Raw genomic sequence first — 14,418 nt, 5'->3', positions numbered from 1 at the left:
ATAAATAAATAAATGGCTGCTGTCCTAAGACTTCTAAGATTTACTCAAAATGTACATCTGATTATCCGAATAAGGCCAGGAGGGAAACATGTAGAGTGAAGCAAAGGGGGGGAAAGCAGCAGACAGTGCCATCTAGAGGTGGAAATATACTACCTGCAGCTCCTGGACTTTAGTTATCCCCAACAGTAAGGACAACAATCAAAAGATTAGTTTTTTTCCAGGCAACTGGGCGTTATCCTAGAAGTCCAGGAGAGATAAGGCAATATGGTGGTGGCAGGAGACTGGGGTGAAGAGACACAATCCAGGACCCGAGATCACTGCAATAATTAGCAAACTCTTTATTTTGACCTCCGCGTTCATTTTGTGAAACTGAATAAACAGAAGCATGTGAACTTCAAGTCCCCAACAGCAGGGGGCAGTAGAAAGTACTGTGCTTTGCCTTTACCCCAACCCCAAAGTACACCCCCCTCCCCAATATTTCTCAGAGAAATGTGGAAGTGGCAAGTTTTGGGCACATCTAAAGACATTTGTCCTGATCCAGCAAAGGCAATCCATGTGTGGAAAAAATGCAAATGGCTTTGGGAGTCAGGGAGGGGAGGCACAGAACCAAAAAGCTGTCTCAAGGTTTTTTTGGCCTCTCAGTAAGAATGCCTCCTCCAGTCCCATTTTGACCTTTAGACTTAAAAAAATGACAACAGTGCCCCTGAGCATGTACAAAGGGTTTTTCCTTACCAATTCTCAACTAAAGCCAAACTCATAACATCTCAGATTAGGGAAAGGGGTTCTTAAGTCAAATATGGCTCAACCCAGGCATCCAATCTCATTTCACATTTAGGAAAATTGACATTTCTAGATGCCTGCAAAAGATTCCTGCTCCTAGATCACCCCCTCACATGGGTACTCCGGCAAAGGAGATGTTGGTGTTGGCAACAGTGGGCCTCTGCACCTCAACGAATTCCTGACCCCTGTGCAATTGGCATTACTTTGGCTGTCAGCCACCAGGTGGATAAGTAGCTGTGGAAAGTATTGATCAGCATCAGGATTTGAACCCACAGCCACTGGCTAAGCGATATCGCACAAGGATGGTACTTGAGCGCCACCACTAAACTCTGGCCAAAAAGGGTACTGTAAAGAAACCTCATGGGCAATACGCCAGATCAAGGCTTGGAATATGCCGCAGCATTCTCCAAGCTGGTGTCCTCCAAAAGTTTCAGACTACAACTCCCAGCATTCCTGACCATTGGCTGGGGCTGATGGGAGTTGAAGTCCAAAACATCTGAAGGGCACCAGCTTGGGGAAGGAGGAATATAGCCTGACTCTACCATCCACCATAAAAGTTCCTATTTCAGGCTATCTCTGAATTTGATGAATTCAAATTTGAGAATTTGATGCAGAGAATTTGATGGTTGCAGAGAAAGCAAAGAATCTGATGGTTGGAATCCATCAGTCCTGGACAAATGCCCGAACCCACCAATAGCACTCCAAACCCTGGAGCTGCCAAAGAAAACAAACTGAAACAAGGTTCATTTAGTTAATCCCTTCGTTTTCATTTTTTAAAGTTTCATTTGTTTTATGGCTCACTTGTTTGGTTTCCATTCATTTCTGTAACCCATTTGGAGGAAGTCCAGGGCGCTTTCCTTATTCCCATTTGTCTGGCTGCCGAATTCTGACAGGAGATCATACAGCTAGTCTTCTGCGGCCTGTAACCTCCCTCCAAATGGCATGGAATTTTTAGACACCCTACTTCTCATGCAAGGCATTGGAACTGCTGAATCTTGGAGAAGATGGACAAAATGACCCTTGCTCTGTAACATTTTTTTTTTTTAAAGCTTTCTGTCATTCGCTGCTCACGCTTTCCCCGCCCTGTAATCTTTTAGGGATCTAAAAGGGGTGAGAGATAACAACTGTGAGGGCCAAATCCAGCCCTCCTGGATTTTGGAGATGGCCACACACCTTCTTTTCCCTGACCACCAATCAATGGATGCTTTTCCAGCTTTTGCAAGGTCCCCCCCCCCTTCTAAAAGCCTCCCCTAAGGCTTAATCACTGATGTTAAGAGCAAAACTTGCTGATATTTTGGCCTTTTGCCTCTGTCCACCACTGGAATGCAGGCGGCCCCCAAGAGCTTCTGAAATTCAATTTGACTCTCAGGCTAAACGAAGTCCCCCCACGCATGATACAGGCAGTTCCATAGAATCATATAATTTTAGAGCCCACCATCTCCCAAGGAAGTCCGTTCTGCTCTCAGACAGCTTGTATCATAGGAAGTTACTCCTAATGTTTTGCCAAAATCTGCTCCCTGGCATTTGGCCGCCTTTTGGGTTGAGCCAGGAGGTGACAAAATGTGGCTTCCCAACCAGTGGTGATACTTTCAGCCTGGCTGAAAATACACAACCCACCTAGGGGTAGGAGGAACCTCCCACCCCCAAGAAACACCCAACTGATCTTCCTGAACTCTCTTTGTCCCAACCCCTCTTTGTATGTCACTTTGGGGGAAATTTGGGTGGGCAACACAAATTTGGGGTCTCTCCGTTGGCTTGGCTTCTTGCCAGCGTGCGGGTTTTAACACCCCCATGAACTTTGAGGAGGAACATCTGCAGCATTCAAGATGTTTTCATCCACCATATTAAAACAGCAATGTGAACACTCCGTGGGCTTTCAAAACTGGTCCCGATTCAATTCTCTCTTCCTCATCCGGTTTTCTCAGCACCTCTTATCAGACAACAGCCCACCCCTGCTCCTTGTCTCCACTGTTTGGTAATCAGAAGTATACCATTGCCATAGATTGAAGTTCCATTTCACTACCATGGCTAGGGGACTGTTCACAGACCATACCCTCTGTGAATTTCTCTTCCCCTTTATAAAAACCATCTCTAAGCCAGGGGCCTTGCAGGGAGTTTTGCAAGTGGATTCTGATGTAAGAGGAAGAAGTCATTTTCCTTTGGTTCATCCTGAATCTGCTGCCAATCCATTTTATTGGGTGACTCTCCCCCCACCCCACAACTTCCTGAGTTTTAGTTTCATGAGCGGGGGGAAATCTCTCTATTGCCTTTGTAATTCTCCAGTCATCTGCCTCCCTTCTTTGACCCCATGCTCTATAGGTGACCAAACTCCAAATTGAAATTTTCTCACTCTCACTCTCACCATCACTCTCACTCATATTTCTTATGGACGTGTGAACAAGCTAACAACCCACTATCTTTGCCACTCCTCTATAGCAGGATGCAAGCGATGTGGGGGAACACCAGGGTGCCTCTGTTCTTCAGCCAGAGGCCGGGAGAGAAGAAGTGAGTAATGATAGGCCTTGACATAATCCTCCCGAGGTTGCAGATCCATGGGGACATCAGCAGGGGAGGGGCGGACGCAGGGGGGAGGCTGGGGTGCTGTCGAGGTACAACTGGCTGTCGGGGAGGCGCGCTCCGACTTGACACTGATGGCTGGGTGCAGATGCGTGGGCGAGCCAGTGGCCAGTGGAGTCTGATCGCTGATGTGACCCACAGCTCTATAAGAACAAAGAGAAGGCAGCAGTTTAGAGCAAATTTATTTAGACTGTAAACTACGTGAGGCTAGGGCTGGCTGTTGCAGGGAAATCTAGCCCTTTTGGGGCTCTCCAGATTTCCCCAGAGCCGTGGGCTTCGCCCCCCCAAATCCCGAAACTTTCTCAGGTTTCCCCCACCCTAAAGTGCCATTCACCCAAATTGCAGCTGCAATTTGTGTAATTTACGCAAATTGTGGCCGAAATTTGCTCCATGTGCGCAAATTGCCACCATAATATGCTTAACTTTGCGCTATTGTGTCTGCAATTCATGCACACTGCAGGTTCAACTTACACAAATTTAGCATCTTACAGCCACAGTGTGTGCAAATGAAGCAAATAGCGACCAAAATTTGTGTAAATTACACAAATTGCAGCCACAATTTGCGTAAATGGCAATTTAAAAAAAACAACAACCCCCAAATCTGCAAGCTGGCCTGACTTGATACAGATCAAGGTCAGCTTGCAAGTAAGTGAGCCAGAGTTGGGGGGGGGGGCCGAGCTGCTGAAAGCTCGATGAATTTCTCCCCCCCAGACAGATGCCTCTGACATCCCTACCTGGGGCAGGGGGACATCTTTTTGCTCAAGCAAACCACAAGGTACATCAGGCTATTCTAGTTTAATTTGCTCTATACCAGTGTTGAGCCACAGTCCCGAGGCCAAAGCTAGTTGGTTTGTGGTCCCAATCCAGCACTCTAGGGCTTCTCAGATGGCTGCACCTCCTTCCTTTGACCCACCTCTATTCCTCCAAGTGCTGATTTTTTGGGAGTTCCCTTGTTTTTCTGCAGCGTTTTCCCCATTCTAAAAGGTTGGACTGTCTCTGCTAAGGCTTAATTACCAGCAGGAAGAGGTTTAACCTAAAATTGGGGATGTCAGAGAATTCCACCACGGATCTCAGTGAAGCCGAATGCCAGTGCATTCGGCCCCCTGCAACCCATGGCAGAACGAAGCCCCCCGCCCCCCCACCCTGCAAAAGGCATGCGAAACGGGACACTTACCGTCGCCGTTTGTGCTGCTCTGCGGATGGCGGCCGCGTCTGCCTTCATCACTATAGCTGTGATAGGCTACGTAAATACTTACGCAGCCTATCACAGCTAACGCAGGGATGCCATTTGCGTCCCTGCAGAAGCTGTGATAGGCTGTGTAAGTATTTACGTAGCCTATCATGGCAAAAATAAGGGAACGCAAATGGCGGCGGCTATGACGGCCGCCATTTGTCTTCCCCCCTTTTTTTTTTGCCGTAATAGGCTACGTAAATATTTACATAACCTATCATGGCAAAAACAAAACAAAACAGCGAACGCAAATGGTGGCGGCTATGACGGCTGCCATTTGCGTTCCCTTTTTTTTTTGCCGTGATAGGTTTTTTTTTTAGGCCTTTTTTTTTTTTTGCCATAATAGGCTACGTAAATATTTATGTAACCTATGACGGCAAAAAAAAGGTAATGCAAATGGCGGCCACCGTAGCCACCGCCATTTGCGTTCGCTGTGGTTTTTTTTGCCATGATAGGCTATGTAAATATTTATGTAGCCTATCACGGCAAAATACAGGGACGCAAATGGCAGTGGCTACAGCTGCCGCCATTTGCATCCCTGCAGGCTGCCCAGCAGCCAGATGTCCGGCCGCAGGTGGCCCTGGCCGGCGGCTCCGCAGAATCTCCGTGGAGCGGAGCTGGCTGGAGAGAATTTCAGGGGGAGGGACGGAGCGCCTCCCCCCCACTGCGAATGTCACCCTTCGAAAAGTAGCGATGTACGAAAGTGACTTACCTTTCGCGGATTATGTTGATGGTGGGGGGGGAGGCGTTCCGTCCCTCCCCCCGGAATCCTGGACGGGGGGGGAGGCGATCTGTTCCTCCCCCCCAGGCCCAGCCAGGCCAGAGCCGTCCGCAGCCAGATTTCCGGCTGCGGAGGGCTCTGGGAAAAACAACAACAAAAAACCGCGTTTTTTATTTTTTATATAATAATTTATAAAATAATTTATAATTATTTACTAAGACTAAGACAGCCCAAAATAAGGAACGCAAATGGCGGCGGCCGTAGCCGCCGCCATTTGCGTACGCCTTTTTTTTTTTTTTACCCAGACGTTTTAGGCTACGTAAAAACTTACGCGGCCTATCACGTCTCTGTTAAAAAACCCAAAAAACTGCAAATGGTGGCGGTGGCAGCCAGTCGGAAGACCAGCTGCCGCCGCCGGAGCCGCCGCCGCCCGGAAGATCCGCCCCAGGTAAGTCTTGTCCCGGGGGGGATCCGCGGGGGGGTGGCAGGCCATTCCGCCACAGATTTCGGGGGGCCGAATGCACTGGCGTTCAGCCTCACCGAGATCCGTGGCGGAATTCTCTGACATCCCTATCAAAAAGGTGACTTTTGTACATCCCTACCTAAAATGCACTGGTGTTTTTGGTCTTTTGGTCCTACCCCTTTTGTCTTAAGTACCACCCCTTTCACCTTTGGCCCCATGCACCATTGGAATACAGCTCCCACTTTCTCCAAAACTGAATTCATCCCCGAGGTGGAAAGACATTTAAAACCCCTGCTTTATCAGAATGCCTTTGTTGATGTCTTACAGAAATACCTCCTTGCCACCTTACAGTGCTGGCTTCCGTCCCAAGCACGAGGCAGCTGCCCCTCAAAAGTGGAAAATCGTTGCACAAAAAACACCCCTTTTAAGTGTCAAGTGTCATATTGGGAATCGACTTGCGAGTTCTTGCTGCCCACCGCTCGGAAATGGGGATGCATGCAGCAAGAAACGGGGCCTAGCAAGACTTTGTCAACGCTGGGCATCGGGCTGTCCACAAGATGGTGGCAACACCTCGCCTACCATTGGCCTTTTGTCCCATTTGCAAGGAAAGGCACGCCAATCACTTTTCCGACTTAAAACTGGTTTGAGGGCTTCTTGTCGTGTACAGTTTACAAATGGAGGTCTATATATTTCCATTTCTTGCTAACCTTAACCCAAGTAGGAGGTTACATACAAAACCCCGAGCTGTTAATACCAAGGTAGGCTGGTGTAACCCTGAATCTGATGAATTCAGTAAGAACTTTGAATCTCAGAACTGGTGCCTGACAGTTGCTTTTTTCCTCCTGCCTCCCGACCCCTTTTCCTTCTGTGTCATGTCTTTTAAATTGCACCTGAGGGCAGGGACTATCCCATTATTAATCGGGGATAAGCTGCTCTGGGAGCCTTTTTTGGCTGAGGAGCAGAGTAAAAATGCTGAAAACAAACAAACAAACAAACAAATAAATCCTACCCCTGGAACTATCCAAGGTCCTGCGAGTTCAGCCTGACCAAACCTGCTACTGACTGACTGAGCTGTGCACCCGTGCAGACAGGACAAGACACAGACTGTAACTGACCAAAACATTTCAAATCCTCCATTGTTCTATTTTATTCAGAGGGTGTTTTGTTTTTTGTTTTTTTTACAGCATGTTCATGGCTTTCAGGTACACCATAATGGCAAAGGGCTCTGCCAAAGCCTCTTTTGCTATGCATGACGCAGGAGAGAGGTGAGCAGCTCAAGAACACTTTGTTCCCAGGGAGAAAGGTGAGCGGATCAAGAACCCTTTGTCCCAGGGACAGGGGTGAGTGGCTCAAGAGTCCTTTGATCCTGGGAGAGGGGTGAGTGGCTCAAGAGCCCTTTGCCTCAGGGAGAGGGGTGACCAGCTCAAGAGCCCTTTGCCCCAGGGAGAGGGGTGGGCAGCTCAAGAGCCCTTTGCCCCAGGGAGAGGGGTGAGCAATCAGACTGTAACGGTGAAGAGGAGGAGCAAGTCCAGGGGGGTCTTGTCACTGGGCCCCTGCTAGGGTGTGGGCCCTTGGCAGGGGCCTGACCAGGCCTACCCTTAGCACTGGCCCTGACTGCACACAAACAGCCTTCCATGCGGTTGTGGATCTCTGCCTCTGCCCATTTCTCAGACCATCAGTTGACCCCCCTTCATCTCTTACCCCAGCGGCGGGTGTGTGGCAACTGCCACGTCTCGGTGTTGCCACGTGGCCATGGCATTCGCCTGGAGGCCGAAGGGATGTGAGGCACTCTCCCCAGGGGTATACTCTGAAAAGAAATCAATGGGGTGGGGGAACCAAGGAGGGAGTGGAATGTCAGGATTGGAGGCCAGCAGGGACATATTTGACCATGGCCAGAATTAGAGCGGCATTTGAGAGCTCTGTCAACTATGCAAGGGCAGACGTTTCAGCTTACTGTGTTTGTACCCAGGCCCGCCAATCAGGAGCCTCCATGCTGCTAGCCAATCACTGGGGCTGTTGTTGCACACCCCTATTTTTCCTTCTGTGGCTCAACAGAGCTCAGACGCTTGAGAGTGCACCAGCCCGACCTTGGTTTGATGATATGGAGTTCCCGGTTCCCACCCCGGAACACCTGTCCAAGACCATACCTGATTGGCTGGAGGAGAGGAAGGGGTATCCTGGCAGCCCATGTCCTGGGAGAGAGGTGGTTCCAGCGGGCAACATGGGACTCATGCTCTGAAGACTGGGGTACAGTGAGCGCTGCGGGGAGACAAACTAGGAATCTTTAGTCAGATTGAACAACTCTGACCCATAATGAGTGCTCTTCACATACAGGTCCAGCAGTCTTACTTTCCTCCAGGATGATCAAATTGTCATGTGAACACTGCGTGATTTTGAACATGTTCTGCAATGTGTATGCATGATAAAACTAACTTCTATTGATGAGATTTCTTAGATTCGGTCACAGGCTGACCAGCTCGAAGCTCCTCTAAGCAGTGGAAAGAAGGAATCTCCCCATTCCATGATAGTTCTGGATGTCTGCTCAGAGCTGAGCTCCACTTCTCAATTTTGCTTTATCTAGGAGAATTTCTAAAACTAAAATTACAGAATTTGCACTTTGCTGCAGCCTTCAATTCACTGGCATCTCCCCTTGCAGGTTTCCGACACACACACGTGCATTGATAAAGGTACAGAAAAGCAATCCTGATGGAACAGTATGTAGGATTGCACCAAGATTCTTCTGGTGTGGAATTGTATCAGTGCGCATATGCGCTCCGGTAAACCACCACAACAATAGATTCTTGATACAACTGTACATATAACCACATCTGAACTGCCTTATAGGCAGTTATCAATGCCTATGTGCGCATCAATAATGTAGGAGAGAGGAAAGGTCATATCAGGAGCAGATGGGATAAAAGTGGTGGCAAGTCACACATGTGCGATGTTCTGGACATGTGGAAATTAGGGGGATGGAACAACTATTCTTTCCTAATGTCTTGATTCAACAAAACCCGAGTACGGCTGAGCAAAAATGGCCTCCCCAAATTCTCCATGATATTTGTAGGTGAAAAAATTGGGAAGGGCGGAATTTCGATGAATATTCTTGGGTGGGAGGTGAAATTCTTTAACAGTTTGAGGGGAGGTGAAACCCTTCTGAGAAATTTCAGCTCATGTAATGTTGAATAGATTGTTAGCTCATACTGGGGGGGGAAGGAGGCAACGGGGGTAAAGAGAAGAGGAGAGCAGGGACCTAGTCTATTGTTTCCTCTGCCAAGATTAAAATATTATTAAAACCAGGATCTAGAGTGGCACCCCAAATTCTCCACACTGTTCATGGATGGTGAAATTTGGGAGGTCGTTCCCCCCAAAATTCTTCAGTGGGGTGGCAGGGTGTGGGGTGAAGTTCTCCAAGAGTTCTGGTGGAGCTTGAAAAAGAAAATGTATCTATGCACCTATACATCTGTCTTTGGGCAGTATTCAATGGTGACATTACGCAAACTCAAATAGTGCTAGCAGAGCAGCACTGACTCTTTCTGCTGGGTAAGTTGTTGCTCATTACACTTGCACAACTGGCTGTGCAAGCTGTTGTGCTTCTGGTTGCACAACGGGTTGCACAACGGGCGCGAGCAGTTGTGTAACCGGTTGCAAAAGCTGAATGAGCAACAGGCTGCATGACACGTTGCACAAGAGTTATGTGCAGCTGGCAGCACAATGGGTTGCACAAGCACATTGCAGAACTGCTTGCGCAATCATAACTTTAGCTGGATTCTCCTCTTGTGCGTAGTTCAGAACCTAGTTTCCGCCAGTGCAAGATCATTTGCGCTAATGGAATGGCAGAGTTAGATACCGCCCTATTTGCCTGCCTGCCTGCCTGCCTGCCTGCCTGCCTGCCTGCCTGCCTGCCTGCCTGCCTGCCTGCCTATCTATCTATCTATCTATCTATCTATCTATCTATCTATCATCTGCCTATCAACTATCTATCATCTGTCTATCATCCATCTATCTATCCATCCATCCATCCATCCATCCATCCACCATCTATCATCTATCTATCCACCAACTGTCTATCATCTATCTATCTATCTATCTATCTATCTATCTATCTATCTATCTATCTACTGTCTATCATCTATCTGTCTGTCTGTCTGTCTGTCTGTCTATCTATCTATCTATCTATTATCTGTCTGTCTATCTATCATCAATCTATCGTCTATCTGTCTATCATCTGTCTATCATCTGTCTGTCTGTCTGTCTGTCTATCATCTGTCTATCATCTATCTATCTATCTATCTATCTATCTATCTATCTATCTATCTGAGAATTATTTCCTGAGAAAATTCATACGAGCCCCAGTTAACTTGGAACTCTAAAATTCAGGGAGAAATTTGGACGAGGAAAAAGCATCGCATTCTAGTTAATTGTCCAAGGCTTAGAATGGCTTAATTCAATCTAGATATGTGCATTCCTGCAGTGTTGGATCCAGGATTTTGTGGGTCTGTGGCCCAGACACTGTCTATGGCAATGGCAGGGATGGGGAATCTCTCGCCCACAGGTCTAATCTGGCCTGTGGAGTTCATCTCCCAAGCCCCACCCCCTCTCCCAAACCCCCTTGTCTTCCCAAGCCCCGCCCCCAAGCCTCGCTAGATTCTCTCTAGCACCAGTAGCAGAAACCCCACTCTTATATCTGATCACTGATCCGAGATAAGAGTGGGGTTTTCCAGCAGCACTAAGAAACTCTTGTATTCTGTTGAGAACTCTGTGTCTTCCTCTGCCTGGAGAAACTCCCCTATGATGTCAGGGGGCGGGCAGCTTTGAGAAGGAGAAACTTCCCCCTGATGTCAGCCAGCCCCTGTGGGGTGAGCCAAAAAACAATCCCCCCTCCCCAGGGTCAAAACATTTCCCCACCCCTGCTCTATGGCATAACTGGGCAACCTGAGCTCTTGGCCTAATTTTAAAAACGGTCCACAGAGCTCTGGCAAGATCTGGATGAGGTGGGGCTTGAATATGAAGAAACCCTTCAGGGCTCTGGCAAGGGCAATCTGCCCTTGTCCTGGCAGCCCTCTGGGTGGAGAAAAAGAGAGGGAGAGAGAAGGGGCTGCAGAGAGACAGAAAGCATGAGAGAGAGGGGGGAAGAGGAGGCAGAGAGAGAAAGACAGAAAGTAAAGAGGATAGCAAAGGGGGGGGGAGGGAAGGGGGTGCCAGAGAGAGGAAGAGAGGAAGAGAAGGGGATGGCAGAGAGAGAGAGAGAGAGAGAGAGGGAGGGCGGGGAAGGAGTGGCAGAGCATGTGTGCGAGAGACAGGGGGTGGCAGAGAAAGAGAAGGAGAAGGAGAGAGATATAGGGTGACAGAGAGAGAGAGAGGGACCGAGGGAAGTGGTGGCAGAGAAAGAGAAAGAGAGGAAAGGGGGTTAGAGAGAGAGAGAGGAGTAGCAGAGAGAGGGAGAGCGAGCATATGAGAGAGAGAGGGTGAAGTGGATGACAGAGAGAGAGACAGAAACAGAGAGAGAAGGCTGGTCCCTGTCCATGTTTAGCTATGGCTCCTCCCACTGCTGTTTTGGTCCCACCCACTCTTGGCATGTAACCCCCAAGGGAATGTGGCCCTTCTTCAAGACAAAGTTACCCACCCCTGCACCCCCTTAGCCTGGACTTAACTTATTCCATCACGCTGCCCAGGTCTTGGGTCCGCACAAAGCAGGAAATGCTCTGTGCAAACATGGGAAGGGTTGCATTCCTTGGGCAGTGGGCCCCTTGCTCATGTTTACCCCCACACATCCTGTGATGTTGGCTTGGCCCTTATGCCCCTTCTGAGGAGGCTTTGGTCTGCTCCCCCTGCCCATGGAGCAATGCCAAAGGCCACTCACAGCTGATGCCACGTGGTTCCTGCTACTGGAAAGGTGCCCTTCCACCCGGCGGGGGTCAGCCCCCAGGTACAGCGGAGGAGGAGCTTTGCTCGACAGCGTGCGGCTGAGGTTGCCATGGCTGAAGACTGGGTATCCGATACCTGCAGGGGCAGAAAAGGGGCAAAACGCAGGCTGATGGCGTAAGGCAGGGATGTAAGTCCAGATCCCTTGACCAACTTCTATGCCGTGGGAACTCAAATCTCACATCACCAAAAGTGGGATGTGGCAATCTGCACGACTTTCTGCAAATTTAAACCCATCATCTCCTGATTTCTTTTTGGCCTGCCCCTTTTTGTGCAGCGCAAATATCATATAGACACAGCCATTCGTACAACCGCATCAAAGATTGCTTTGTTGCAGGGTTCTTTCCATGCGCATTGGTAATACAGTGGAGATCAAAAGACAAAAGGGGATTGAAAAGCTGTAGCACGCACACTGATAAAACAGCACACAGAAATAATACTTGGGTACGATTGCATCCAGATTAATTTGTGCTGTGTTTTAGCAATGTGAGAGGCAAAACTACACATCTGAAGAACCTTCGGTGCAACCCCATCGCATCAAGATGGCTTTTTTGCATTGTTTTCATCCATGCGCATGCGCCCGCCAATGCATTCAGAAGGCCGAAACCTGGGCATCCCCCATGGTCCCAGTGCAAACCAAGCCGCTGCATCACATACCTGCTCCGAGGGCTCCCGGAGAGCGCCCCGGAGGGACGCCGTGCTTGGAAAGGACTGGCTTGTATGGCTGCAGACGACTGTGCTGTAGCAGAGAGTTGCCTACACTTCCTGCCCCGCTCTCATTCCCTGACGGGGGAGTCCCCATCGATGCCCCCTCTAGACTCGACAGGGAAGCTGCTGACTGCAAGTAAGATGGAACGACAAAGAGTTACAGTGCAGAGGGGGGAAATTACCTGGAAAATTTTCTGCTGCCCCCTTTTTCCGCAGAAAATTTTCCATTTCGTAATTTCATTAGCAACAATGAATGGATGCCAGTTGCAAATCCAACATTCGACAAGCTTAGCAGCCTCGAAGTTGCAGATCAGTGGGCATCAGCCAGGGATGTCGGAGAAATCCTCAGCTGAGTCAAAGGAGTTTGGACTTCTATGAATCTGACCTGCAGATACCTCAGCAGACCGGCTTTTTCCGAGTCATGTGAATTCTGCAGACTGATTTTTTTTTTTTTTTAACTTGGGGGGATTTGTGCAAATTTGCACTTGTGTTGATGTGCATTAGTGCTAAGGCGCACTTGGACAACTGTAACAAAGTTCTCTCTCACACACACACATTCCATTTCAGCAAAGAGCAGACGACAGAAAAACAGACAGAATGGATTTAACAAAATCCATACATCCCTAGTGTCAGCCTGTGTTTTCAGTTCCTCTGCTTTTTTATTAAATTTACACAACATTAAGGGATGTTGATGTTATGTTATTCCCTTTCAGTTTTTACATGTATTCCAATACAGATTTCTACATATTACATTTAATGGTCCAATCCAATGCCTGTTTAGGCAGAAATAAGTCCTACAACTCCCAGCATGCCCCAGCCAGCATGGGGGATGCTAGGATTTCTAGGTCTTATTTCTGTCTAAACGTGCATAGGATTGCACCCTAAATCATATTAAATAGTTAATGTGTTTAATTAATTCCCCCCCCCCTCCATTTCAGGTCAAATACTTCAAGTGTATTGGGACATTTTAAAAAAGCGGGAGTACTTTGTTTTAGCTTTGCTGTTTATTAAATAAAAGCAAAATAAACATGCTAAATTAGATCACCCTTTAGGCCACCAGAAAATTTTCCACTGCAAACTGTACATTTTCTAAATCACATTTCCTGATGCAAATCAACCTAATTTGCATAGGAACATTTTCTAGTTCAATTTTTTTTCTAGAAAACCCACAGCATCACTTGTCTATAATAATAAATGAGGATGTGTGTCTGTCTGTCAGCGCCATAGCGCCATGACCGTGAAACCTGGACACCTGACACTTGGCCTGCATACTAAGGGGATCCTAGGAATGTGCACCTCAGGGTTGTTTTGCTTATTAAATGCATTAATTACTTTTAATTCATGTAAATTGTCCACGTTGTTGAAGCCGGCAGTAACGTCTTCAGCCAGGAGGTGGCAGGCTTCCCTAATCAGCACAGAGCTTTGCAGGCCATACAGTTTGAAGCCAGGAGAGATTAGCTGGCTGAAGGACAGAGTTATATGCCTGTCTCCTCCCTGCTGCTGTGGGGCAGCCCCCCCTTAGGGCAATGGAGTGGACAGACACCTCCCTCAGGGGGCTATATGGGTGCACAGATGCTGGGGCCATGCCTAGGGGTGCCAGTGGGCTGGCTTCACTCAGATGGGGCAGGCACAATCTGTCTCTGTCAGCTGCGTATGTTTGCTTGCAGCCTTCGCTGTAACACTGTAACGGCTGTTCCAACCCGTGCAAAGCTGGGTCCATTTGCTAGTGCCTTCTATAAAATAACGCCCAACACATCCCAAACTTCTTTCAAAATATAAGCACAAATATAATGTCTAGGTGTATGGAGAAGGGATGGAGCAGAAATTTGTTTGGTTCGCTTTTTAATACAAACTTGACCTTATTTCGCACTTTCGAACCAATCCAGAGAGCTTTGGCTATTGGGCGGTATAGAAATGCAATAAATAAATAAATAAAATCCATCATGGGTGAGCCACATGCAGCGGATGCACTGGCCTCTGCCACCCCGACCCTGCTCAGCACCACCAAATTCA

General features: G+C 48.2%; 1 protein-coding gene across 2 annotated transcripts in view; it reads right to left on the bottom strand.

Annotated features, from left to right (window-relative positions):
* Positions 1 to 315: 315 nt before the first annotated feature.
* The window catches only part of MEF2B (myocyte enhancer factor 2B), a 55,437-nt gene continuing 41,334 nt past the window's right edge, over positions 316 to 14,418 (bottom strand). Inside the window, exons 4-8 of one of the 2 annotated variants that reach the window (XM_084825551.1) lie at positions 12,355 to 12,535; positions 11,636 to 11,775; positions 7,920 to 8,031; positions 7,474 to 7,579; positions 1,826 to 3,500 (exon numbers count right to left, since the gene is read on the bottom strand). In XM_084825551.1, the coding sequence (XP_084681677.1) occupies positions 3,194 to 3,500; positions 7,474 to 7,579; positions 7,920 to 8,031; positions 11,636 to 11,775; positions 12,355 to 12,535 (846 nt within the window). In that variant the 3' untranslated portion in view covers positions 1,826 to 3,193. Of the gene's footprint in view, positions 3,501 to 7,473; positions 7,580 to 7,919; positions 8,032 to 11,635; positions 11,776 to 12,354; positions 12,536 to 14,418 lie in introns of both variants that reach the window. The other variant, XM_084825552.1, reaches the window with a different exon arrangement.

The sequence above is a fragment of the Heloderma suspectum genome, chromosome Z, assembly GCF_057233095.1.
Source record: "Heloderma suspectum isolate Gila_16-S chromosome Z, 16-S_ref, whole genome shotgun sequence".
In the NCBI taxonomy this organism is placed as follows: Eukaryota; Metazoa; Chordata; class Lepidosauria; order Squamata; family Helodermatidae; genus Heloderma; species Heloderma suspectum.
The sequence above is the reverse complement of the archived record's forward strand: the minus strand, read 5'-3'. Positions and strand labels throughout refer to the sequence as shown.